The sequence below is a fragment of the Tympanuchus pallidicinctus genome, unplaced genomic scaffold (genome assembly GCF_026119805.1).
Source record: "Tympanuchus pallidicinctus isolate F22 unplaced genomic scaffold, pur_lepc_1.0 scaffold22, whole genome shotgun sequence".
In the NCBI taxonomy this organism is placed as follows: Eukaryota; Metazoa; Chordata; class Aves; order Galliformes; family Phasianidae; genus Tympanuchus; species Tympanuchus pallidicinctus.
Window position 1 is genome coordinate 41,385,485 of NW_026294739.1, and position 25,972 is coordinate 41,411,456.

Genomic DNA, 25,972 nt, shown 5'->3' on the forward strand with positions numbered 1-25,972 from the left:
CACCTCCCTGGGCAGCTGTGCCACTGCATCGCTGCTCTTCTGGAGCAGAAATTGTTCCTAATATCCAACCCGAACTTCCCCTGGCACAACGTGAGGCCATTACTGCTCATCTTTTACACGCACAAGCTGTTCTGTAGAGAGAGGGAGACTGATCTTTCATGTTGCTCATCCATCAAATGGGAAGCACCCAGGAGCATGTGAGGAAGGAGCCCTTGCTGTGTCTGTTGGCATTTTGCAGGTGCCACAACCCCACATCCTTGCCACTTTCCCCCCCCCAGGTGCAGCTGAACGAGAGCACCCGGCGCACCTTCAGCATCTACAACAACGGCAAGTTCAGCTTCACCTTCTCATGGGAGCTGAGTGGTCCCACAGCCCGGGTGCAGCTCCTGTCTCTCAGCCCTCGGACAGGCAGCGTGCAGGCTGAGGGCAAAGTGGACACCCAGCTGGTTTTTCACCCTCAGAAAATGTGCTCATTAAAGGACGTAGAGCTGACACTGCAGGTGAGGCAGCTGTGTGTAATGGGGAAGCTTTGCCTTTCCTATGTGTTCAGCTTGGCAGCAAGAGCCCAGAGCTGGGGGTGAGCTCCAGCTTTGAAGATCCAGGACAGAGAGGTTACTGCTGCCAAACTGGAGAGCCTGACAGCTTCTGAACCCGTTACCTTACTGAGTGCTCACCTGTGGCTGTGACTCTCCAGAAACCATCCCCTCCTCTTTCTGCTGTCCTTTGGCATCGGGCTTTCCTTATTATCACTGCAGCCAGCTGTCCCCACGCTCTTCCTCACCCATTTCTTGTGTTTGTGGCTGCAGTTCCCATCTCTTGAGCTGGCTTATGCTGTGTTTCTCCCCACCAGATCAGCAAGGGTCCTACGTTTACCTGCATGTTCCTGGCCACTGTGGTAGTGCCCACTGTCCACTTCTCAAGCACAAGACTCAACTTCGGAGCCTGTTTCATCTACCAGGCTGGGATGCCACCTGCCCGGCAGACTCTTGCCATTACAAACAAAGCAGACAAAGATGTCAGGTAGGACTTCACATGCTCATTCACTCCTCACCTATCCTGTGCCAGACCCAGCAGTCTCCTTCATGCCCGCGTTGTGCTGGCCATGGGGTTTCACAAAGCATCTCCCCTGGCTGATGGGAGTCTTTGCCTGTATACGATTCTCCTTGGGGTGCCAATCACACATGAAACCACTTCAGGCCGTTTCCCTCTGCTAAGCACACTATGACCTGTTGCCAAGATAAGCACACTCCAGGATGTAGCCATTGTGCCCTAATATAACACTGCAGCCCTGATGTTGTCTCCTGAGCACCACACGCAACACCTCTGCTTCTCTTTGCTGTGCTTTCTGCCAGTTTGAGCTGCTTGTTCACCAACACCATGCACCTGGAGGTGGATTTCCCGGGGTACATCCTTCAACCAGGAGGGACGGTGGAGGTGCCCATCACTTTCTATCCCAGAGAAGTTGCATCTTACTGTGAGGTCATTCCTTTTGAAATCAATGGTCTTTGTCAACAGACTGTTGAGGTCCAAGGAAAGGGTGCAGAAATGAAGGTGAGACGAAATCCAAACCCTAGAACTCCAGCCAGCCAGCATGGCTTTCCTCATCTCTCCTCCCCAGCCTGCCATGATTTGGTTTTCCTCCTTTCCTTTTGTTTCACGCTGATCCCTCCTGTCTCAGGTGGACATTGTGGAACCTCAAGGGAAGGTGGTGAAGCTGGGAGCCCTCTCTGTGGGGCAGACGGTGAAGAAGATTGTCACCATAGCAAACAATAGTGTTGCCCCTCTCACTTTTAAGCTCTGTGTCATGCCCACTGTGCCAGAACTGCAAGAAGATGGGGTAAGGCCACTTCCTTCACTAGAGAGCCCTTAGGGGAACCTACAGGAGTACCTGCAGGTACCAATGAGCTGCTTGGGATGGGAGCTAGCATTAATTACAAATGTGTGCTGGCCTCTCATTTCTTTGCACAGGTTCTCTGCTTGCACCCCAACAGAGAATTAAGTTTGAAGCCCAAAGGAGACACCTGTAAAGTGGAGGTGATCTTCTCCCCAAAGCGCCGCATTCAGCCGTTCACTGAAGAAGTGATGCTGGAGAGCAGCGGGCTGCTGCGCTCCCTGTTCATGCTGCAGGGCTCCTGCCAGGGGATCTGTGTCAGCTTGGACCAGGAGCACCTCAGCTTTGGAGCAGTGGTGCAGCAGAGCTGCACATCCCAGCGCGTCACCATGCGGAACACGGGCGACGTTGGAGTCAAGTAATGTAAAACCATGACTTGTCTGAGTGCCGAGAGCTGGGCTGGGGGTTGGATGGTGCTGTAGCTTGCCTGGGTAGTTCCCTTCTGCTTTGTTGGAGAGCTGTGCAGTCAGGCCCTGGCAGTTATCAGGGATACACTCAAAAGCACTAGGGTGCAAGCTGAGTCCTGCCCAGCTTAAAACCTCACCACACCTGAGATCCTGTGGAGAAGAGTACAGTAGGTGTGGAAAGAGCATACTGCACTCACAGCCTCCCCGTTGCTAATCCTTTCTGTACTTCTGCTTTCCTTTGCAAGGTTTAAGTGGGACGTCAAGAGCTTCGAGCCAGATTTCTCCATCAGCCCTGCCAAGGGTTACATCTCCCCAGGAATGGATGTCCCCTTCGTGGTGAGCTTCCACCCGTCGGAGCTGAGCCCCTCTATCCAGTCTGAGGGGCTGCAGTGCTTCATCCAGGGCAGTGAGCCACTCTGCCTTACTCTGGCAGGGTGCTGCATGGAGACCCCCGTCATCAAAGAGGTAACAGCAGCAGTGCTGGGTTTGGGTCCCTCTTATCCCACCACACCTCTTGCAGGGTACAGCCTGGGGGCCCCTTACCTGCTCCTCGTTTTCCTTCTCTTTCGCCCAGCGTGAGAAAACTCATTCCTCTTCTTTCTCTACAAACAACCAACAAGATTGACTCCAAAAGCTATGGCACAAATGGACATTCGGCAGATGACTTTTCCTAAAATGCTTCTTACTGTGCTTCTTACTTAGAGATGGTCTAAGACCCTTTTTCAGACTTCTGCCTCTTCCTTTGATCTCTCTGCAAGTGGGTGAGCAGGTGCCAGCCCTGTGGGAAGAAATCCTGTCCAACCAAGCATGATCTGTGCTCCTCCATTGCAGACGTTGATTTTTTCATGCAATGTGCGTGAGAAGCACAGCCAGACCATCCTCCTGTCGAACCCAAGCGATGAGCCCTGGGCCATGAAGCCTGTCATTGAGGGCGACCACTGGAAAGGGCCCGAATGCATCCACCTTGAGGGCAATCAAAAAGACAAGCCATACAAGATCACCTACAAGCCCCTAACCATGAGCTCTAAGAAAGAGAAGCATCAGGTATGTGAGCTGAGCCAGTGCGCTGACCCTCCTGGCACAACCCTCATGGCTAACCCTGCTTTGGGCAGGATGTTAGACAAGATGGTCTCCTCTAAACATGAATTATCCTAAATCCTATGTTGGGCACCTGCCCATTGCCCTGCTCCATCTGGCCTTACTGAAGCCCAGAGCAATGAGGGAGGCCAGAGATCTCCCGGGTCAGTTTCTGGGGCACTGAGCACATCTATACCCTGTTGGCATTGCACGTGATTGGTATCTCCTTAACGTATGATATTCATATTTAAAGCCTTACATTAAGAGTCCTGAAGTTTTCAGTTCTTCTGGAAGCAGAGGAGATGCCACAGAAGGCGTTTGGTGTTGGCTCCTGAGATGAATACTGTGCACAAAAGAGCCAGTAACTGCTCTGGGCTGAGAGCAGGAGAGCTCACAAGCCCCATTCCTTGTCTCTAGGGCTCCATCTTCTTCCCATTACCAGATGGGACAGGCTTGTACTACCTCCTGCAAGGATTTGCTGAGGGCCCAAAGTGCTCAGGGACCATTGTTCGGGAGGTGCCATGCAGGACTCCCTACACTGAGCTTCTCCCTGTCTCCAACTGGCTGAACAAACCGCAGAGGTGAGTTGGGTGCAGGAGGTCTCTTCCCATCAGCAAATCCTGCAGCGGTGCAAGGAAGGGCTTTTTGCTGAATGGGAGTCCTTCCAGCAAGCTTTGCACTCTTCTTGGCCGCTTTCTGGCCACGGATGCCTGTGGTCACACTGCTCACATTCAGACCCACCCTGGAGCACTTTTCTCTAGGCCAAATGGGTACTGGCTCCCTCTGCCCGAGGCAGGGAGGAGGAGCAGGGGCTGTGGTGTACCCCCAGGTGATGGGTATCCTATGGGGTTCCTTCCTTCCTACCCTCACTGCCTCCTCCTCACCCGCAGGTTCCTTGTGGTAACAGAAATACTTAAAGCAGAGGACGTGGAGCACAGTTCTGTGCTGCATGGGCTGGAATACATTGATGTGCCTGGCTCCGGCAAGAAGGACTACAAGCTCACATTCCTCTCCTACAAGGAAGGAGTCTTTAGCACAATGGTAAACGTAGACACCAGGCTGCAGGGTCCTTCCAGGAGCTGTTTACTGGCTGAGAAGCCACATGCTTCTTCTCATACCTCCTCGTGCCCAGCCTGTAGGTCCCAGGCAGACACCAGGCACCTCCCCATGCACTCCTTGTGCTGTCAGTCTTGGCAGCCCTTGAGGGCTGCACAACACAAGCTGCTCAGGACATAGGTGAGGTGGAAGCATTTTGGAGATTACGAATGGGAATACTTTGCCCCAGTCTTGCACTCTTCCCATGCAGTTGCTCATGGGCATCTGTGCAGTGTGCGTGCTGATCTGGAGAGGTCTTTGGGCTGGCCTAACACCCCTGGTGGATTTCAGTATGCAAGATGACCAGAGCTTCCTTTTTTTTTTTTTATTTCCCCTGATTCAGGTGACCTTCCTCAATGAGGTGACCGAGGAATACTTGTTTTACATGATCACTTTCAAGGCCACTGCTTCAGGGCCTGTTGGCACTGTCGAAGTGAGAGCGGCTGTCCGGCAGAACGTGTCTTCCACCATCAAGGTGGACAACCCTCTTGCTGCCCCAGTGGTGTTTGACATAGATTGCAAAGTGCCTGACATCACCGTTCCCCCACATTTCACTGTTCCTGCTCACTCAGAGGTAGGTGCAGAGCTCACTCAGTGCACTCTTTTCAGCCTCTCTGGGAGCAGGTGCTCTTTGAAGGCGATGGCCCTATGCTAGCCAATATGGGGCTGCTCTCTAAGGATAACAACTCCAACTTCTCCTACTTGCTAATAACTCAAAAGGGAAGGAGTGAATGAGAATATCTCCAGTGGGAATTGCCCTGATGTTTTGTCACATTGCCTCCTGAGATATGCAAACCCAGAGTCCCACAGGCCATCCTGCAAGCATGACTGCCTTGCATCTTCTTTCTGTGATTGCTCTTCTTTGGGCCAGGTCCCTGTACTGGGTCAGTTGGGTCTCCCATCTCCTCACTAGCAGTGTGCTCAGCTGCGTCAGGCTGCCCAGCTTTGCTGAGAACTGCTGGAAACACATTATAAAGACAAAATTAGGACTCTAGTAGCACTGAAAGAGAAGCACGTTGTATGGAGTGGGGGTTTAATCCTTGTTTCCCAAGAAAGCCGGGGTGTGGGGAGAGGGGGGGGGTGCATGCCAGCCAGTCCCTTCTAACTCAAATTTGATAATGTGTGAGCAGAGCGAGGGCACAGCTGCTAGAGCTTGCTAAAGCAGGGATGATGGGTGAAGGGCTGGTATTTGGGTTCTGTCTAGAGTAGGTTGGGCTCCCACCCAGCACTGCGTGAGCACACTTAGGACTGATTTCCCCATCCTCTGCCTGAGCTTGTGGCTTTTGCCTCCATCCTTCACAGGCCAATCTTGTCTTTGAGTACCAGCCTTTGAAGGTAGGTGAGAGCACTGGGCGCCTGATGCTCCATAGCAGTAATTTAGGCTCATGCTACTACGAGTTGATCCTGAAAGCCACGATTAGCAAGCCAGAGAAGCCACTGTACTTTTGCACTATGCTGGGCTCTAACCAGACCATCACCACCAAGGTCATGAATTACAACCGCCAAAAGACAGAATACATCCTCCAGGTGAGTGTGCTGTGCTCTTGCAGGAGGGAGGAAGCCCAGCTGAACAGAAAGGCTGGGAGGTGGCACCTCTGGATGGTGCCAACCCTCTCTGTGGATGGATCCTGATCCTTCAGCTTTGCCTGGCATAGCTGAAGTGGCCATGAGAGCCTGGTGGGTCTTCCCACCAAGCCACCTGTCCTCATCTGGGCTGTCCTTACTCACAGACCCTCTCTACTGCCCTTGCTGGAACTGCTCTTGCAGATCCCATGGTGCCTGGATTTTCACATTGCTGCCAGAGCTGGGACTTTAGATGTCCCAGGCCTTGCTTGGGTGCAGGATTATTCCTGCTGGGAAGATTTAAGCAGTCCCTATTTAGGAACAACATGGGGGGGGAAATGTGATAGGCAAGAGAAAGTATGGGGAGAAATACTTGAAGGGACTAGTGGGTGGCAGCTGGATGTGAGGCAGCAGTGTGCCCTTGGAGCCCAGAAAGCCAACCAATACCCCGGGCTACATCCAAAGCAGCGTGGCCAGAAGGACAGGGAGGGGATGTGCGCCTCTGCTCTGTGAGACCTCACCTGTGTCCAGATGGGAGTGCTCAGTACAGAAAGACACGGACCTGTTGGAGAGCATCCAGAGGAGGGCCACAGAAATGACCCGAGGGATGGAGCACCTCCCTACAGGGACAGGCTGAGAGCTGGGGCTGTGCAGCATGCGGAAGGGAAAGGCTGCAGGGAGAGCTGAGAGCAGCGTTCAGCATCTAAAGGGGCTGTAAGAAAGAAGGGGGCAGGGTCTTAGGCAGTGTCTGTTGTGATATGACAAGGGGAAGGGGGAATGGTTTCAAACCAAAAGAGGGGCGATTTAGATTGGATATAAGGAAGAACTGGCACAGGCTGAGCAGAGAGGTAGTGGCTTCCTTGTAGACAACCAACGTCAGGCTGGGCAGTGCTCTGATGGAGCTGTGGGTGTCCCTGTTAGTTGCAGGGCAGTTGGAATAGGTGACCTTCAAGGGTCTCTTTGTACTAAAGTGATCCTATGATGCAGGGGGAGCCTTGCTTTCTCCCCTGCTGTTCCCTCTGAGCTCTGCTTTTGTGACACCCCTCTGCTTGTCCCTCCTGTTCCCTACAGACTGACTGTGCTGATTTCCAGACGGAGAAGACCATCAGCATGCCTCCTGCCTGCCTGGGGGGCTCGGAGGTGAGCGTGGAGGTGATCTATGAGCCCTGCCAGCTGGGTGAGTCCCGGGCCACACTGCAGCTCCTGGGCCCTTCAGGCAGGGAATACAGCATCCCACTCTTCGGCCTTGCCCTGCCCCCCAAGCCGCAGGGCCCCTTCCTCATCAAGGCCGGTGGCAGCACCTCCATCCCCTTCAAGAACGTCTTCCCCCAGCCCACATCCTTCAGGTACAGCGTGGAGAACCCGGCCTTCACCGTGAGGGCCACCGAGACCCTGCGCCCCAAGAAGACCATCTTCATGGCTGTCTCCTTCGAGGGCAGCCCAGACGGCACCAACACCCCCGTCAGCAGCCGGCTGGTGGTCTCCTGCGCCCGAGCAGGTGGCCTGGGAGCGGGCATCTCCTGGGTGTTCTACCTGCAGGGGCTGCCCCTCGAGAAGTGATGGGGTTGGAGGCGTCCTCCGCGGGCACAGCACCGGCTTGAGGGGTCTCATGGTGCTATGGTGGGGTCTGTGTCACGGCTCGGAATAAAAGCATGGGCAAAGCAAAGTGCTGTGGGGGGATGTGGATATCAGAGAGAGATTTGGGGGTCCTGGTGGACGAGAAGCTGGACGTGAGCCAGCAGTGTGTGCTTGCAGCCCAGAAGGCCAGCTGTGTTCCGGGCTGCATTAAAAAAAAGGGGTGGCCAGCAGGGAAAGGGAGGTGATTGTCCCCCTCTGCTGTGCTCTCGTGAGGCCCCATCTGCAGTGCTGTGTCCAGCACAGGAAGGACATGGAGCGCTTGGAGCGGGTCCAGAGGAGGCACTGAGATGAGCAGAGGGCTGGAGCTGCTCTGCTGTGAGGAAAGGTTGAGGGAACTGGGCTTGTTTGGCTTGGAGAAGAGAAGGCTGCAGGGAGACCTCATGGTGGCCTTCCAGTGCTTGAAGGGAGCAGATAAACAGGAGGGGGAACGGCTGTGTGTGAGGGTGGGTGGTGATAGGACAAGGGGAATGGTTTTAAACTGAGACAGGGGAGGTTTAGGTTGGATATGAGGAGGAAGTTTTTCCCCCAGAGGGTGGTGAGGCACTGGAACAGGCTGCCCAAGGAGGCTGTGGATGCCCCATCCCTGCAGGCATTCAAGGCCAGGCTGGATGTGGCTCTGGGCAGCCTGGGCTGCTGGTTGGTGACCTGCACACAGCAGGGGGCTGAAAAGAGGTGAGCACTGTGCTCCTTTTCAGCCCAGGTCGTTCCGTGATGCAGAGACGGGGGGCGCTCCTCCGCGCCGCGTGGGGGCGCCCTGCGGCTGGGCGTGGTCACGTGATGCGGGCGGGCCGCCGGTGGCGGCGGGGTCGGGCGGTGATGGTGGCGGCGGTGCCGGCGGTGCCATGAACGCGGAGCGGGACCTGGCGCCGTTGGCGCCCAGCGTGGTGCGGGCGTTGAACGACAAGCTGTACGAGAAGAGGAAAGTGGCGGCCCTCGAGATCGAGAAGTGAGAAAACGATGGGGAAAAGCTGGGGGAACGGTGGGGAGGAGGGAGCGAGGCTGTGGGGCGGCCGCGGGTCCGGGAGGGGAACGGGGGGGAACCGTGCTGAAAGCCGTTTGACCCCGGGTAAAGGGAGTTTGCTGGCGCTGCCGCGCGTCCTTTAGTTTGTCAGCGCATCTCCCCCGTGTGTCTGAACTCCCGTGCTGTCACTGCGGGCGCTGCGCTGCTCTGTGGCCGTGCGCGGGAAGGACCTGCCCCCTTCTGCACTGCCCCGCATCGTCCTCGTGGGATGCGGCCGACAGCGGGCTGAGCACGAGGCAGCGGTGTGACCTTATGGCCCAGAATGGTGTCCAGAGGTGCAGTGCACGGATCGTGGCCAGCAGGGTGAGGGAAGTGTTCCTCCCTTCTTCTCTGCCCTGAGGAAGGGGCGTCTGGGGCTCTGTGTCCAGTTCTGGGCTCCTCCGTTCAAGGCAGACAGGGAGCTGCTGGAGGGATCCGGTGGGTGGCTGAAGAGATGAGCGGGGCCTGGAGCCTCTCCTGTTTGAGGAAAGGCTGGGAGTCCCGGGGCTGTTCAGCCTGGAGAGGAGATCTTGTCAATGCTTATCAGTCTCTGAAGAGTGAGAGTCCAGTGGATGGAGCCGGATTCTTTTCAGTGGTGGCCAGCAGCACAACGAGGAGCAACAGACACAGACTAGAGCATAGGAAATTCCGTAGGATCACAAAGAAGAACATCTTTAATGTGAATCATAGAATCATAGGATCACTCAGGTTGGAAAAGACCTTAAAAATCATCGAGTCCAACCATGACCATCCTACCCCAACTCTAACAACCCTTCACTAAACCACGTCCCTGAGCACCACATCCAAATAGTTTTTAAGCACATCCAGGGATGGTGACTCAACCGCCTCCCTGGGCAGCCTATTTCAGTGCTTAACAACCCTTTCTGTAAAGAAGCTTTTCCTGATAGCCAACCTAAACTTACCCTGGTGCAACTTGAGGCCATTTCCCCCTCGTCCTGTCACCAGTGACAGAGGCTGTCCAGAGATGTGATGGAATCTTCTTCTCTGGAGATATTCAAGGCCTGTCTGGATGCTTTCCTCTGTAACCTACTGTAAGGAACCTGCTTTATCAGTGGTTTGGACTGGGGGATCTCCAGAGGTCCCTGCCAATCCCTATGGTTCTGTGATTCTGTGAACCAAGCAGCCCTGCTCTGACTTGTTTTGCCCCAGTACTGGGGCTTCGTGGTTGGTTTATACCAACCAAAATCAGATTTGGAATTTGCTGATGGAGCCGGACACCCAAATTGCAAAGGCTATCAGGATGAGGAAGACAGAGTCCAACCCCTTTTACAGACACGTGGATTTAGCTCAACCTAGACTAGTCACAGAATAGCACTGCACGTGTCGTTGTTGTGCCTGTGGTGTTGTGTGGGGAACTCGCTGCCTCAGTGCGGGTACCTCCCAGCTCTCTGCCCCGTAATGTGGAGCAGCTCCTGCTGTGTGCAAACTCCCTCACACTGTGTACGTTGCTGTTCAGCGCCTCTTGCTTCCCTAGTTCACCCCTGCGCCCTTTAAACTCAGAGGGGTCATAAAGTCGTAGAATGGCTGTGGGCAGAGATGCCAACCACTAGATCAGCCTGCCCAGAGCCCCTTCCTGAGCCTGGCCTTGAATGTCTCCATGGATGGGGGCACCTACAGCTCTCTGGGCAACCTGTTCCAGTGCGTTCCCACCCTGTAAGTGGAAAACTTCCTCCTAATATCTCTAACCTTCTGTCTCAGTTTAAAACCATCCCCCCCTTGTCCTATTACTATCCACCTGCATAAAAAGTCGGTCCCCCTCCTGACTCCTGGGATATACGGGTTTTTTCATTTCAAACCAAAACCCCACTGTTCATTAAATCCAGGCTGTAAAGAGATTCCCTCTGTGCTGCCAGGGCTTGCTGCATGCTCCTCGTGGTGTGGGTGGGACTGGGAGGCAGAGCAGTCAGCCTGGGATCAGCATTTTGTGAGAGTGGCACCAGCTCTGGCCATTACCAAATTCAGCTTTGGGATGGAGAAGAGTAGATGGGCTTTGTGATGCCTCCAAGGAGAAAGAGGGCAGCAGCTCTGTTCACAGCAGGGTGAGAGGAGGCCATAAATATCTCCTGTAATGATTTGCCTCTGCTAAGCAGTAGGTGATGGGAGAGCAATGGCCAGCTAGAAGCGAGCAGCATGAGGTCTCCAAGCCCCTCAGTGCCTGTCTGGCTTCACGCAGCTGAGGCAGGGTTTGTGCAGAGCTGAGACTTGAAAGGAGGGCCGAGAGTGAGATACCAGTTGTTGGGGTTGGCCAGATTTGGTGCAGCAGCAACTTTTTTGTTGCATACGGAGTTTGGCATTGGAAATCTTTGTGCCTTCAGCACAGGTTGAAGTGATGATAATCACGTAGGCTGAGATGCTGAGGCGTCTTTCCTCGTCCTGTACACAGGAAGTCAAAAGAAAAAGAAAAAAATTCTGTTGCATTGGCCGGGAATCGAACCCGGGCCTCCCGCGTGGCAGGCGAGAATTCTACCACTGAACCACCAATGCTCCAGCTGTGTGCAGCTGCCTGCACAGCTGCTTTGGCCCGGCGCTGCTGGGGGGCTGGTGGGGCAGGACCTGCTTCAGCGTGCATAGAAGTGAGGGGTTTGGGGTTTGTTTTTTTCAATGAAATAGACATACGTGATCTAAAACATAATGACTGGGAAAAAAAAGTGAATCTTAGTCTGTGAGGATCCCTACGCGCTGTTCGTGACCCCATCTCTCATCTCGTTAGACCTCCTTTATACCCGAGTGACGTCCGAATCTCAACCTGCTCCCCATAACCAGCGTCATGGGGTTTAGGAGAGGTCAAATAATGGTATCACAATGAGCGTCTCGTTGTTCCTCCAGGATTTTCTTCAAAATCTGCACCTGGATCTAAATCCTCTTCCTTACCAACATGCTAAGTACCTGTAACCAGGATGGACTTCATCTACTGTAAAGCTGATACTCCAAATGTCATTTATTAATTATGATCAGCTAGTGTTAAGCAAGGAAATAATACACCTCCCACCTCGCTGGTGAATGACTTTGTTGTCTCTGCAGTAAGTTTCCCTCACAAGACAGAACCTCTCCTATCCTATACACAGCTATTTCACTTCCATCTTCACAAATTCCTTTCCACAATTAATTTTCTTCAATTCACCTTTGCTGTTTCAGGCAGTGTAGTGGGAATCTCGTTCAAATGTGCATGTTTAGATATGCCAAAGTGAAAAAGAAATATTCTTCAAGGTCCAGGATCTCTCATAATTCTTCATAAAGATATGGAATGCATATCAGGAGTTGTAATGCTTATAAATTAATAGAGAAATCTTCAATACATTCTGTTGATCACCACAAAGGCAGTCTAAATCTGGAGTTCAATAGATAAATGTATTGGACAGCAATGTGTATTAAAAATCATTGAGGTAGTAAAGGGAAGGATGAAAGTGCTGGTGTTGATTCATCCCAGTTATGCATGTGTACAGAGTCATGCTTTTAGAAATTTCATTATTCCATACTGGTTTTTTTTGTGTAATGAATGCTGGCCTTGGGATGATTGGAGGCTCCATAACAGGTGACTGATAAGAATTGTTTTCTTTTTGTAAATGGAAGATATTGGAAGGTGTGCTGGAATTCAGCTAGCAGAGAACATGAACAGCAGTTGAACGCTGCCCAGAAACGGAATCTGTCCATGTCTGTGCTCCAAAAACAAACCATTGAACACGGGAATCTATCTGTACACATTTCCAATAGGTGAAATGGCTTACAGGGAACATTCTTCACATAATACTTCATTAAGATGTGAAACCCTTGCTAGAGGAGGATACTATGAATGCAAGAAATTCGCGTTTTTTTCCAAGACCGACTGAAAAATGCACAGAAGGAAAAGCCACTAGAGCTATTAAATGCAAGGACAAGACATTTAATGCATATTTAAACATCTATATACATGGCAGTTTCAGAAGTACTGTGGAAACAGTGCGTTAACGTTGTGAGGCAGTCAAACAGTAGAGTGACAACACTGGAAAACCAATGAGAAAAATTAATTATTGCTTTTCTACAGAGGAGCTTGAATGGTGTGCAGCACAGAACAGCTCGGGGGTAAGCACTGAATAGCAAGGATAAAAAATATCAAATAACTGCTGATTCACTGAGCGCTGTCTGTCCTGGGCTGCAGCTGAGGTATGGTGGAAGAAGAATGTGTGACTGTGTCATTAAAAATACATAACATTGTTCAGAGGGTTAAATATAAACTGTGCGGGCAGCCTTGTTTTTACCATTGGCAGCTTCAGAATGATTGATTTGCTGCTTGCTTTCAGGTATGTCAGGTTTTCTAAAGCAGCAGCCTAAAGCTCATGAAATGCCACCACGTGGCAAAACTTAGCAGACCTCTATTCCCAACAATCTCATCCAACCTCTTCCATTTAAAAGTAATAGAATGACTGGTGGAATACACAGCAGGTTTCTAACATGTGCCTATGCTCCAAACCATGGGTTTTATGTCTGCATTTGGCTCATACAGCTCAGCGCAGGGGGTATTTGCGTGAGGTCAGGTGGCTTCTTTTGCCTCTCAGTGCCTTGGGAACGGAAGGAATGCATCCTCCCCCTGGCCTGGTCTCACCTTCTCTGTAAAAGCTGCTTTCTGGCAGCCGCAGGGAACCGAGCCCCCAGGTGCTTTCATCAGACAAGATCTGTGGCTTCCCATGTGCTTTCCTCTTCTCTCCCCAGGCTGGTGCGAGAGTTCGTGGCTCAGAACAACACATCTCAAATCAAGCATGTGATCCTGATCCTGTCGCAGGAGTTTGCGCTCTCCCAACACCCCCACAGCCGGAAAGGGGGACTCATCGGCCTGGCTGCTTGCTCCATCGCCCTGGGCAAGGTACATGTGGGTGTTTTTGGGCTCCCTGTATTGGGAGAGGAGCTGTGCTCCACATGGGGCCAGTGTGCCAGGAAAGACTGGGGCTGGCTGCTCCCCAGCTGCGTGGCATCCCATGTTGCAGCGTGACACCAGGTTGTGAATGAGATTCCCCAGCGGATCCAGCCACGTGCTGTGAGCACTGGAATGCTTTCTGGCTTGGGTCAAACCTTGGCAGCTCCCCAGCCTTGGTGTCAGTGCATTTGTGTTTCCAGCTGATGTGTTTTCAGTGAGTGTTGCTGCTGAGCTGAAAATAGGGCTAGGCTCAGCAGGTTGCAGCTGAGGTCTGGTCCTGTTCAACAGTCAGCTGAAGCCAGACTCTTTCTTCTGAAGTGTAAAAGCAGAATATATCTTCTGCTGACAGCTGGTGACACTGTCTCCATTTCTGCATGTGCAGCTGGTTACCCAGATGGCAAAAATTGGGTATGACTTGATATTAATGGAACTTACAAGAGGCATAGCTCAAAGCAGGCAGGCAGTGTGAGGTGTAAAGTTGTATTAGCCTAAGTTATAACTTTCTATTGATATGGTAGAAGATTTCTCTGCTGAAAGCATTAATCATTGAGCCCAGCTCTGGAGGTGTTACATGGGTGCCCATTGTGCTCCTCCTGCCGAAAGCTGACTGATTTCCATCCCAATTAAGAGCTTCCTCCCTTGCTTACCTCTCATTATAAGGAATAAGCTCAGTAAGTTACCTCTGGGGCTAGGCCAGTGCACACAGATCCCTGCTGAGGGGAGCAGGGACTCTGTGGACTCAGAGCTCCGCTGGGCTTTTCAGTTAAACCACATGGTTCATTTTGAAAATGTCTACAAGGGAAGGAGTCATTTGGGTTTCTAGTACGGCGGATGTAAAGAAAGCACGGAGCTTAGGAAGAGCAGACTGTCTCAGAGGCACTGCAAGGTGTATTTTAATTTGGTTAATCTCCTTCTAATGAGAGTCACAACCATTTGAAACAGACACTCTGAAGCATGATGATTAACAGCCTTTAAGCTGATGGCCACATGCTTCTGAGCAGTGCTCCTTTGTCATCCTATTGTTAAAAGTGCAGAGTCTCTTTGCATGTCACTTCTCTCTGGGTCAGCAGCACTCTGTTCAGCCCATAAAGAGTCCCAGAGGTGTAGCTGGGAAGCTTAACCCTGCTTTGCCTTCTGCACATCACTGGGGCAGGGCAGCTTGTGCTCTGAGGAACTGGAGGAGTTGTGTTTGGGGCCCTGAAGGACTCTGATAAAACTTAGAGCTGAACTCCTTAATCTGCTGGTCTGCATATTGTTGATTTTCTTGCCATTTCCTTTGCTAGGTGCTTGAGAAATGGCAGCCTGTTTGCCCCATGCTCTGTCTAGCGTGGCTCTTTCAGGAGGACAGAATTCAGCATGTAAACAACAAGCATACTCTCTGCAAGAGTGGAGCTGCACTGTCTGCTCTTGCCTGGAAAGCAGAGCTCCAGTTGCTTCAGCTAGCAGCTGTGTCCAGCTGAGCTCCAGGAGCTGTAGCACCTGTCTTTAAGCAGCTGCACATACAAATGCTGCCTGTTTTCTGGCAGCTCAGGCCTTGGTGGAGTTGGGTCTTTCTGGAGTAAGTGCTGGTTTTCTTTGTGAAGCCTCTATTACCACATCCTTCCTGCTGCCCAGCTCCAGATGGTACAGAGAATAACCCAACAGATGTGGCTCTACTGAGCTGCTCCTCCTTGTGGGAGCTGTGTTGCTTTGCTCAGTTATGAGGTTGTAGTTAGGGCTGGTCTGTTGCTGTGGCTTTACAAAGAAACCAGCAGTAGCAGTAAATACAAATGGTAGCAATACTGGGCCAAGCATAGGCCACCACAGGCCTGAATTCTTGCACCATACCCTGTGCTTTATTCCAGGATCCATGGCAGTGCCATCTCTGTCCTCTCCCCATGGTTCTCAACTCACCAGTCTCCTTCTGTCCATCAGGACTCTGGGCTCTACCTGAAGGAGCTGATTGAACCAGTGCTGACGTGTTTCAACGATGCTGATAGTCGGCTGCGGTACTATGCTTGTGAGGCCCTCTATAACATTGTGAAGGTGGCCAGAGGCTCTGTTCTCCCACACTTCAATGTGCTCTTTGATGGCCTCAGCAAGGTAAGAAGCTTCCTCTAAGACCCCAGGGGTTTTTCCTTTCCTTCACTGGAATAGTACATCTTGTTCTCTAGCGCTCTTCTTTCCAGGATGAAAGAAACCAAGTAGTCTGATATCATCTTTTTAAGGAAGCTGGTCTGCTTTGACCAGGCACGTCTGAAAGTCTGCACAAAAATGTTTCTGCAGCAGCGTGCTGGCCTTGGTGTTGGGGATGCCAGACTTCACTGTAAAGTACCTTGCTCTTGGTTTCCACCTCCAAGATGCATTTTTCTGCTCCTTAGTCAGTGGTGTAAGACACTGCAAAGTGGCTCTGCAGCACCACAGCTTTTTAGTCATGTAGGGTCAGAACCATGTCTACAGGCACTCCTCTGTGCAGCTTATCTTGTTTTTGTCTGCCACAACATGGGCGCTGACACGTGGAAACCTTCCTATGTGGGAAGGTGATAGGTGCTTGGCATCCCCCTAAGAAGTCTCCCTGGAGAATTTGTTGGAGCCTAATGATGTATCAGAGATGAAGGGTTTTCTGTGTCCATCCCAATGATATCAAAAGAGAGCAACAGTCCTGTGAACCTGCTGGGAGCTCCACTGCAGAGATGGGAAAAGGCCTGGGACCTGTTACAATGACTTTTGTTTCTGTTCTTTACAGCTGGCTGCTGATCCTGACCCAAATGTCAAAAGTGGCTCCGAGCTCCTGGATCGACTTCTCAAGGTGTGTTTCTCCTTCTAGCTGAGAATCCTTGGTGCAGGAGGCAAGTGTGGTAGGCAGCTTCAACGTTCCTGCAGGTGCCTGGATGCTGCCTGTTGTGTCATGGGCTAGTTCTCACAGGGACATGCTGGTCTAGCAGGCTGCACCGGCTAAAACCATCCCATAGGGATCCTGAGGCTTCTGCCAAAGTGGTTATTTCTGTCACTGGTTGTAGCTCGAGAGTAAATCGAGAGTCTGGTGGCTGGTTTGAGGAGCTTGTAGATTACTGCAATGCAAAATAGATGTTTAGCTGTTGGAAGCCAGGTCTCTGGGGAAGAAAGGATTTAGTCTGAGGGAAGTTGCACCTCCACCCTGGACAGCAGGAGGGCTGCTCGTCTAATTTTCTTCCCATCTCCCCTGCCTGAATGAGGAACAAAGAGAACTAAAGATCAGAGCTGCTACTTCCAGGGTGGGGGCACCTGGTTCCTCTTCCTGTTCTGTCTGCTGAGGAGTTTGTACGTCTGCGGACTTCACGGTCCAACTGGAGGGAAGTAGCTCCCTGCCAGGTCATGCCCCCTCTCCTCATTAGCACTGCAGTTAGTGCAGTCTCCACATTCCTTCTTGCAGTCCTTCCTGCTGGGAGCCTGCAGAGCAGAGGGGATCTGCTCTATTGCTCCGGGTTGAGGGACTTTGTTATGCAGCAAAATCTGTCAAGCGTGTAGGAAGAGCTCTAAGAGAAAGCCAGGGGACTCTCCAGTCACTGACACATGTGATTACATCAAAGTTGCCTGCTCATGTGTGCAATGGCACCAATGAGGCGTGAATCAGAGAAGGTCCCACCCTCCTCCTGTTCAGCCAGGCAGCGGGAGCCTTCCTCAGTGCATCCAGCACAAAGTTATTCGCTGCCCGAGGGGGAATTCCTGCCTCATCATCTGAACAAACCATATGATTCTTTCTCCCAGAGTCTCCCAGCAGCCAGGAGAGCCTACAGCCCTCTGACAGAGCCGCTTGTCAGCATCTTGTGATCCTTATCCTGTCATGTGCCTTAAAAAGGGCTGGGTGGACGTGGCTGGGTGGGGGCAGCGTGTGCTGGGTGCTGGGCTTACCTTCTGACACGCTCTGCTTGGGCTGTGCAGGACATCGTGACAGAGAGTAACCAGTTTGACTTGGTAGGCTTCATCCCGCTGCTGCGTGAGAGGATTTACTCCAACAACCAGTACGCCCGTCAGTTCATCATATCCTGGGTAGGTGCACATGAGCTTCTCCTCCTGGTCGGCATCCCAGGCCTGGGCAGACACCAGATGTCCACAGTGATGTGTGAACACAGGGACCTGAGTTTGCCAGGCCTTATTTTAAGTCATCAACTTCTGACTTCTGCGTCTTTAAAACGCCAGCTCCCTGTGACATCACTTGCAGTCACACGTCCACGATGGTGCGCCTCTGCCACCGTGGTTCAGGGCTTTGCACAGCAAGTTAGAACATACAGTCCAAGCATTGCTTGTATGAATAAATGTATCGTGACCTAGAGGTTGCAACCTCCCAGTACCTTACTGTTCGCTTTCCAAATGCAAATTTAAGGGGCCCCTGCAAACCCAGCAGTGATGGAGAGATGTTGCTGTCCACAAAGCAAGTGATTTCCATTCAGTTCCTGATTTCTGTGCAAGGCAGAAGCTGTTAATAGCTGACCAGGGCCTTGTGGGGATGTGTGTGCCTCAGGGCTCTCTATTTCAGCCATGCTGTTTGTCGTTCCACATCTGCTTGTTGGCATTTTGACAGTTGTTTGTGATCCCTGCCGTTAAGGAGCTGTGATTGGAAATGCAGCAGTTCTGCAGTCTGATCCCTCGCTTCCTTTGCCAGCCCAGCTTCTTTCTGAGATGGGCAGCTCCACGCAATCCTCTTGTCCTTCCCTCCCTGTTCCACACAGGCAGCCGTGCTCCCCTCCTGTAGCTTCCTGTAGCTCAGTGTTCCTCAGTGCCGCACCAGATTTGTGCTGGTGATGTTAGTTAGCTTCTCCAAAACTCACCCATCTTCTTTCTTGTACCTTCCCCGAGCTAGATCCTGGTCTTAGAGTCCGTGCCTGACATCAACCTTTTGGATTACCTGCCAGAAATCCTGGATGGGCTCTTCCAGATCCTGGGAGACAACAGTAAAGAGATACGAAAAATGTGAGTGTGGAGGCTGGCTGGGGGCCAGCTCTGTGTTTTGCTCTGGAGCCGGCACGTTTCCCTGCAGCAGTGCGTTGTGTTGGGTCACCTCTTCGTTTGTTTGCAGTTCTACATAACTGTAGCTAAACTACACGCTCAGGGTGGGAGATAAGAGCAACCTAGCTGGTTTGTTTGGTGGATCAGTGTGTCCTTGGCCAAGGCGTCCCTTCCCCAGGTTGTTGTGGCTGCAGCGGCTGTTGGGGGACATTGTGATGTTGGTGCTGTGGTACAGACAGTTCTGGCTCAGTGCATCCATTACCTCTCCAGGCCCTGTGCACGGTGTCATAAAAGGGATGCTCATGTGTGCTTTTGGGGTAGGAGATTTGTGAGCAGCCTCTTAGGGGGTGCAGAACCAACCCCAAGTCTCCTTGGTGCAAAGAATAAGCAAGCATTACGAGCTGGCCTTTTGGATCCATTGCTAAGACTCAGTTTGGAGGAGCATTTTGAAACAGAGGAGTGGCTGGATGTTCTCAATCAGATCAGAAGATCTTAGCTCTTGCAATGAATGAAAGTGACTGGACCTGTTTGATAGGGCATAAATAAGTGCTGAGACAAGCCTGGGTCTTTCCCACTGCCAGGCCCTACCAGTTCCTCCTTGCTTCTTTGTTTCCCCAGGTGTACATATCAGGGGACAAGTACTGAAAGCTTTGGGGATCTGCCCTCCCACCTCACCCCTACCCCTGTTCCCCTTTGTGCTCCCCATCCCAAACATGTGCTTGTTGTCAGAAGGGAAGATGTGTGGGACTTCTGTTGCCTCCATCTTCCCTGGTATGTGTGTGTGTGGGATAGGGTAAACTTGGACCCAATATGGAGCAGGTGCACTGGGGTCTGTTGCCCATATCTTGCTCTTGTTCCGTAGCTGTTCCTGGAGCAAATACATCAGCTTGTCTGTTACCTTGGGATGGATTTGTACTTGTGAGTGCCAGTGTGTCCTACAGTCTGCAGCCTTTAATTTGGGGCAGAGTGGATGTATACAAGTGCCATTCCACGTGTGTCCTTGCTGTGTGTGTGTGTGGAAGGCTGCTCTCTGACTTCTCTGGTGGCAGAGGAGTGTTTACCTGTCTGTCTGCCTTCAGGTGTGAGGTGGCTCTTGGGGAGTTCCTCAAGGAGATCAAGAAGAATCCCTCTAGTGTCAAGTTTGCAGAAATGGCCAATATTCTGGTGATCCACTGCCAGGCTGCAGGTGAGTGTTCAGTGCAAAGCTGGCGGGAGCTGGAGCATCCATCTTTGGCTCTGCAGTGCCAACCCATTGATTCAGGCTCAGGGTTTTCCTGTTTACCAGCCATGTTATACCACCTTGCACCCTTGCCCCTTCTTTTTCTGTTGTGCATGAAAAGCCTGCTAAAAAAAAGGGTGGGCAGGCAGCTTTCTTTGGAGATATGTCTTTGTGTGATGTTCTGGAACAGTTCTCCCATGGCTGGCACTACCACTTTTTCCACCTCAAATACAGAACAGGTGTCACTGTTCTGTACACACAGAGTGTACAGTAGTGGAAGTGCCTGAAAATTAAATAACTGGCTGTGGGTAGCACGTATGGTTATCCAGCACATCTGGAAAGGGGACTTGTTTGGAGAAAGAACCTGAGATGGTGCTCGTTGCATGGACAGGGCAGTTAAACGTGATGTGCCTGACACTTTGTGTTAGTGCTGCACCACAGGGTCTGCTGTGTAGGCAGTGATACAGCTGCGTACAGCTGCAGTTTGATGTGCTTTCTGAGAAGGCTATCTGGCTTTTCCCAAACTTGGCTAGCTCCTGTGTGATCCCATACTAGAGTTTGTCCAGACTAGAGACTCTGCTTGAAGAAGAGGCCCTTCCCTTTGAGCCCTGCTGAAGTCCAGTCAGCTCTGTGGTTGCAAGCAGTCCTTATCCTGTGTGGTTTGCTGTCGTTTCCCTCACCTCTGCTCGTCCTGTGCCTTCCAGATGACCTGATCCAGCTGACTGCCATGTGCTGGATGAGGGAGTTCATCCAGCTGGCTGGCCGAGTGATGCTGCCTTATTCCTCAGGGATCCTGACTGCTGTCCTGCCGTGTCTCTCCTACGATGATCGCAAGAAGAGTATCCTTGTAACTGAGCTGCTCCCAGAGAGGGCCAGGAGGAGTCCTGCCCCCTGAGTGCTAAAAATCACCCCAGCCATTTGGATGTGAAGGGAGCAAGCCGAAGCAGATGTGGTTGGGCTGCGATGGCTTCTCTGTGGCTGGCCAGGTATGGCACCTAGCATGCATGAGACTGCGTGTTCCTTACACCGCCTCCACTCAGACATCAAAGAGGTGGCAAACGTGTGCAACCAGAGTCTGATGAAGCTTGTCATCCCAGAGGACGACGAAATGGATGAGACCAAGCAGTCAGTAACCCTGTCAGCAGAGCCCAACCTGGAGGAGCCCGTCTCCAAGCCAGAGGCAGCATCCAGCGGTGAGTCCCTGCTGGCCTGGGCCATTGGAGATGTGATAAAGGTTGGGGAAGGGTCTTGAGAAGGTCTTAAGTTGGTTTGGTTGCCTGTGGCAGGGAACCTCTGCACTTTTCCATGAGCACTGGGGTCCTGTTTCACAGCTGATCCTCTGCTGAGACACACACTTGGTGCCGCCTGCAGATCAGGTCCCTCATCCAACCTGCAGCCCAGGCAGTACTGCATGGTCTGGTGAACATCCCAGCACATTTCACATCACCATGGTCATTAACTTGTGATGGGAGGCCTGGAAGAGTATTCAAGTGAGAAGAAACTAAACTGATTAAGGTTTTGGAGGGCTGATACCTGCAGGCAGCAGTTCATTTAGCCTTCCAGCATCCCCTCGACAGATGCCATTGTCCCAGGATGGCTAAAGCTACCTCTGACACATCTAAGCTGGCCAAGCACATGGAATATATGTAGCATGCAAATCACATGGGCTTATCTATTCTTCTTCTGGGGTTGCATGTTCAGCCCAGCGCTTCCATGTAGCATTGCCCACAAACCCTGCTTGAAAAATCCTGCTGCAGGAGGGGATGGAGAAGGTGAAAATGAAAAGGTAGAAGGGTTTTCTTGTGCAGCAGCAGCCAGGTAGGAGGTGAGGAGGCGTGCAGCAGCCTGGGGCTGCAGGGCTGCACTGTCAGCATGCACAGCTGGAACGAGCAGCACAGCCGGCAGGCACAGGGAACAGTCAGCACAGCATTGGTGGTTCAGTGGTAGAATTCTCGCCTGCCACGCGGGAGGCCCGGGTTCGATTCCCGGCCAATGCAGCAGCTTTTTGGATGGGATGGAGGGGGGAAAATGTAACCCCTTTGTTGGGGCAGCAGAAACTTGTTATTTTTTTCCTTTTCTTCCCTGATTGTCATAAGACAATCTTTGGTTAAAATATCGATTAAAAGTGTGACTGCTTTAATACCTAACCCTGTGCGTAGATGGTAGTGCTCCTACACGCAGGCAGGATCAGGGTGATACTTTTACAGCTGAAAATCTCTTCTGTGCTCCCTTTGTGCTGATGTGGCAGTTCTGCTGTGTGCAAGTAGAGGCAGCTGGCAATAGGGGGCATAAGGAGCCAAGTTCATCTTTTTACGCTTTGTCACTGTGTTTGTGAGACCCAGGTTCAAGCTGTGCCCAGCACAGGCTCCTTGCTTTGCACAGCAGTCCTGCACAGCGTGAACTCTCTAAAAATCTCAGTAGCCCTTTGCTGAAACATTGCTTCAGTGGGGCTCAGCTAAGCTGTGCACTTGATTTAAAGTGGCTCTGCAGAGACCTGTCTGGTATGGAGCAGAGGCTGGAAAGCTGCTTGGGTTCATTGGTTTCCGTATGGAGCCACAGCACGGGACAGCTGGCCAGGTGAGGATGGTCCAGTGTGCTGATGTGCTGCCCTGTGGCCATTGAAATCTGGACTTTGGGAGGCAGCCCTCCAGACTTGAGCTCCTTGTTATAAGAATGTGTATCTTGTAATCTGAGCAGCATAGCACAAAGTTCCTGGCTGTCTGAGCTCACTAGGGGTCCTCCCCCAGTTGCAAAGAGGAAGGCCCAGAGGCACAGCTCGCAGCTTGCATTTTATCTGGTGGTTGTAGTGTACTATAGTTCTGTGCACAAGCTTGATGATAAGTGTAAAGTGCTCACTGCAGGGGAAAAGGGATCCTCGGGGCCCTGAAACAATGACTGGAGGTGCCTGCAGAAGGCCGTGCTGCTCCTGCTACCTGCCTTCCCTGTCTTCCCATTCACTGTGTCTCCTTTCTGTCTTGCCTGCAGGCTCTCTGGATGCTTCTGGTGACTCCAGTGTGAGCAACGCCAGTGTCTGCACGGTAACCAGGTAGGGGCTGGTTGTTACAGACTGTGAGTGATGGATGCTGACAAAGCTGTGGGAAGCGTGATGTGGGTTGGAAACCAAATGGGGTCTCAGATTGCAGTGGAATGCATGACAGAGGATATGTTTGCACCTCAGTGTCTTGTCTCTGTGGTAGATTCATGGAATTGTTCGATTTGGAAGGCATCTTCAAAGGCCATCTGGTCCAACTCCCTTGCAGTGAGCAGAGGCACCTATGGCTCTATCAGATGCTTAGAGCCCAATCGAGCCTGACCTCGAATATTTTCAGAGATGAGGCATCCACCACTTCTCTGTGCAACCTGTTTCAGTACTTCAGTCCTCTTAAATGGCAGTGTTGCCCCCTCAAGAAACCTTGCAGAGCTCCCTGGGAAGGCAGCGAGTTTGTGTGTGCACTCAGAGTTCTGCACCTCTTCTATATTCAAGCCACTCTGGCTGGAGATCCCTGCTAAAAGGAAGGGAGAACATGGGCGTTGGTTTTGGTAGTGGCTCTTCTAGCTTGACCACAATAGCAGACACTTGGTCCCCTCCTGCCTTTGCAAGGAGTTAATCTCGTGCGGAGGCATCAATCTCATGTGAAGAAGGGGGACACAAACCATCTGGAGCCAGTGGAAGAGCTTAAAATTCAGCTCCGTGCTGCTGCAGCACTGCAGTCCTGGCAGCCCACCACAGCACGGTGCTGTAGGGCAGGCGTTGAGGCATGGCTCAGGGCGTGCAGCCCAGCTCTGGCTGCCTGAGGATGAGGTGTCCTTGCAGCCCCTGCCACCAGCCTGTCCCCCTGCCAGCCTTGTGTGGCATCCATCAGGCCCGCGTCTGCAAATTGCTGCTTCGTACCCAGCGTGATTGCTCCCAAAATTTCATCTACATCATCTTCCCTGCAAATACCTTTCTTCCCATCCAGCTGCCAGGGAATTTAGTAGCAAATCCATCTGCTTTTAGAACCATCTTTGCTTTCCTCCTGCTGCCTGCAGTACCCTTCCAAAGAGATCGTTATTTGCCGTGCTTCTGTTGTGCTCACACGTATATTTATACCTTGTTGTGATCCTCAGAATAGCATGCATTACTCTGGCTGCATCCTGCCAGCAGTCTGACATGTGATACCCATCGTAACATCCCTGAGCACTGCAAGAGTCAGCTTTCCAGATTTGATTTTCTATATCTCTCCGTTCCCTTTCTGCACTCCCGCAAAGCCCATCTACTCCCTCTCCTTAATGATGCCCTTGATTGTTCTTCTCAACAAGAGCATAGATTGTTTCCATTTGTCTCTAGATTTCATTCTATGGCTCTTCAGTGGTTTCCCCCAGCTTCCCTGCGCTCGCTGCATCCTGGCCCTGCTCTTTGCCAGCCTCCCACACTCATGGCTGCAGACTCAGCCCATAAAGTTTAGCAGGTGCTGGAGTGGGCGTTGCACGAGGCTGAAGCTGGAAAGGAAGGAGAGAAAATGAGGCACTAAGTCGAAGGGATACGTGATAACTGCATCTCTGTCCTGGAGAGCTTGCATCTGGGGGGGAGAGAGAGTGAAGGCGGTGAGACTGAGCTCAGTGGGACGCGGGGGGGATGCTGTTGTCTCCACACCCCATGCTTGGTGGTGGATGTTCATTGCTCCTGCCAGCTGCCCCATGCAGCAATGAGAGCTCATTTTGTGGCACTGTAGACAACAGAATGTGGAGTTGAGATTGCCTGGGTTTGCAGAGAGATTTCTTGAGCTCTCCTAAGCCCTTTGGAATGGGGGATACCAGGTTTTGTCATGGAGTTTACCTGCCAGGATGGCCATTTCCCCATGCTGTGTGAACACCTGAAGCACTTTCCCCATGGCTCTCATTATGGGGAGCTGGCATGGAGCTGGGTGGGCTGTGACCATGCCCATCATTCTGCCTGTCCACCTGGGTGGCTGGAATCCAGGGGTTCTGTTCTGTCAGAAAATTGTCCTTTAAGAACACAGACAGCTGAATTGCACCTCTGGTGTTGGTGGAGCACAGTAGCTGGTATAGCAGCAGCACGGACCTCTGCACCATGAGATGCCGTGCTGGGAGGGCAGCAGGAGCCTGCTGCAGCCATAACTCCCACTGGGGAGCAGGCAGCTGCCTGCACACCGAGTGCCCACTGGGTGTCAAGGCAGGACCGCAGGAAACCGTTCCGTTGCCATTTGAAGCTGGGAAGCCTGCAGGCAGAGGAAGTTGCAGCTGCCTTTTAAGATGAAATCACTCTGTGCTTGTGTTTTTGTTTCATTCCCCCTGCTTCCCCCGGTCTCCCCCTGAGAGCAAGGGATGAAGCGAGGCCCTGCGCCAGCGCCCGGCTCTCACGCCCCTTCCCCTGCCCTCCCCATGCAGACGCCTGCAGAAGGATAACACTGCAGCAGCAGTGAGAGGAGGAGGACCTCGTTCAGCAGGGGCAGAGAAGAGGGAAACTGTGGAGGCATTGCGTGAAGATGAGGTCCGAGCAGATGACGAGGTCTGAATGCTCCGTAGATGGATTCTGGACACGTTCCTGGGGCCACAAAGTGAGCACCCCCACTCCTAAAACGTGCTGTAGGCAGGCCAAAATGCTTCCATGGTAATCACTGGCTTCGCTTGGAACTTGGAGAGAGCTTCCTGGTGGCATTTACTTGGAAGTGAGGACCGTGTCTGTTCTGAGACAGGGACTGCAGGGGCCTCGGGGCTTCCCAGGGAGGCAGAACTCCTGAATTCAGCTTCTGCAGAAGAGATGATATGAGGTTTCAGGGATGCTGAAGCCTTTCTGTGGCCCAGCTGACACTGCTGCCCCTGCCATTGTGAATTTGAGTCCGGATCGGGAAAGAGAAGTGGAGTTGTTGCTGCTGGAGCAGAGCCCTGATTTCCCTGCTGGAATGTGAGCTGCTGAAAGAGAAACAGACATCTGTCCTGCATCGCTGGACCAGCGTGGTTGGAAGGCATTTTTTATGCTCTTGGAGCTTCCTGACTGCATCAGCAAAGACTGAAGGCTTGAGAACACCTCCCAGCCGTCCTGCCGGGCTGATGGTTGGGCATTCAGCAGGATTAGGTACACAGGTGTTAAACTGGTGTCAGGACACCAAACTATTGGTCAGGAAGGGTTGCCTCCTTCTCAATCTTCCAGGCCTGGTGACCTTGGGACACTGCTGCAGATTGCCTCTGGCAGCCCACGGCCTTGGTG

The 25,972-nt window shown here is 52.2% G+C and overlaps 2 protein-coding genes and 2 non-coding genes across 4 annotated transcripts in view; 3 read left to right on the forward strand and 1 right to left on the reverse strand.

Moving 5' to 3' along the window:
- Nucleotides 1–8,399, forward strand: part of HYDIN (HYDIN axonemal central pair apparatus protein) — a 115,967-nt gene extending 107,568 nt beyond the window's left edge. The window contains exons 75-86 of the mRNA XM_052685441.1: nucleotides 279–500; nucleotides 851–1,020; nucleotides 1,353–1,551; nucleotides 1,679–1,837; nucleotides 1,969–2,249; nucleotides 2,544–2,763; nucleotides 3,130–3,342; nucleotides 3,793–3,956; nucleotides 4,266–4,416; nucleotides 4,814–5,044; nucleotides 5,773–5,997; nucleotides 7,105–8,399. Coding sequence (XP_052541401.1) covers nucleotides 279–500; nucleotides 851–1,020; nucleotides 1,353–1,551; nucleotides 1,679–1,837; nucleotides 1,969–2,249; nucleotides 2,544–2,763; nucleotides 3,130–3,342; nucleotides 3,793–3,956; nucleotides 4,266–4,416; nucleotides 4,814–5,044; nucleotides 5,773–5,997; nucleotides 7,105–7,593 — 2,724 coding nt within the window. The 3' untranslated portion in view covers nucleotides 7,594–8,399. The remainder of the gene's footprint in view (nucleotides 1–278; nucleotides 501–850; nucleotides 1,021–1,352; nucleotides 1,552–1,678; nucleotides 1,838–1,968; nucleotides 2,250–2,543; nucleotides 2,764–3,129; nucleotides 3,343–3,792; nucleotides 3,957–4,265; nucleotides 4,417–4,813; nucleotides 5,045–5,772; nucleotides 5,998–7,104) is intronic.
- Nucleotides 8,400–8,450: 51 nt separating this feature from the next.
- The window catches only part of VAC14 (VAC14 component of PIKFYVE complex), a 52,471-nt gene continuing 34,949 nt past the window's right edge, over nucleotides 8,451–25,972 (forward strand). Inside the window, exons 1-10 of the mRNA XM_052685402.1 lie at nucleotides 8,451–8,617; nucleotides 13,379–13,529; nucleotides 15,495–15,662; nucleotides 16,306–16,368; nucleotides 17,481–17,588; nucleotides 18,400–18,509; nucleotides 19,625–19,731; nucleotides 20,469–20,603; nucleotides 20,805–20,957; nucleotides 22,750–22,810. Of these exons, the coding sequence (XP_052541362.1) occupies nucleotides 8,514–8,617; nucleotides 13,379–13,529; nucleotides 15,495–15,662; nucleotides 16,306–16,368; nucleotides 17,481–17,588; nucleotides 18,400–18,509; nucleotides 19,625–19,731; nucleotides 20,469–20,603; nucleotides 20,805–20,957; nucleotides 22,750–22,810 (1,160 nt within the window). The 5' untranslated portion in view covers nucleotides 8,451–8,513. The remainder of the gene's footprint in view (nucleotides 8,618–13,378; nucleotides 13,530–15,494; nucleotides 15,663–16,305; nucleotides 16,369–17,480; nucleotides 17,589–18,399; nucleotides 18,510–19,624; nucleotides 19,732–20,468; nucleotides 20,604–20,804; nucleotides 20,958–22,749; nucleotides 22,811–25,972) is intronic.
- Nucleotides 11,106–11,176, reverse strand: TRNAG-GCC (transfer RNA glycine (anticodon GCC)). The gene has a single exon. It is a non-coding gene; the product is annotated as a tRNA-Gly (tRNA).
- TRNAG-GCC (transfer RNA glycine (anticodon GCC)) lies at nucleotides 21,691–21,761 on the forward strand. The gene has a single exon. It is a non-coding gene; the product is annotated as a tRNA-Gly (tRNA).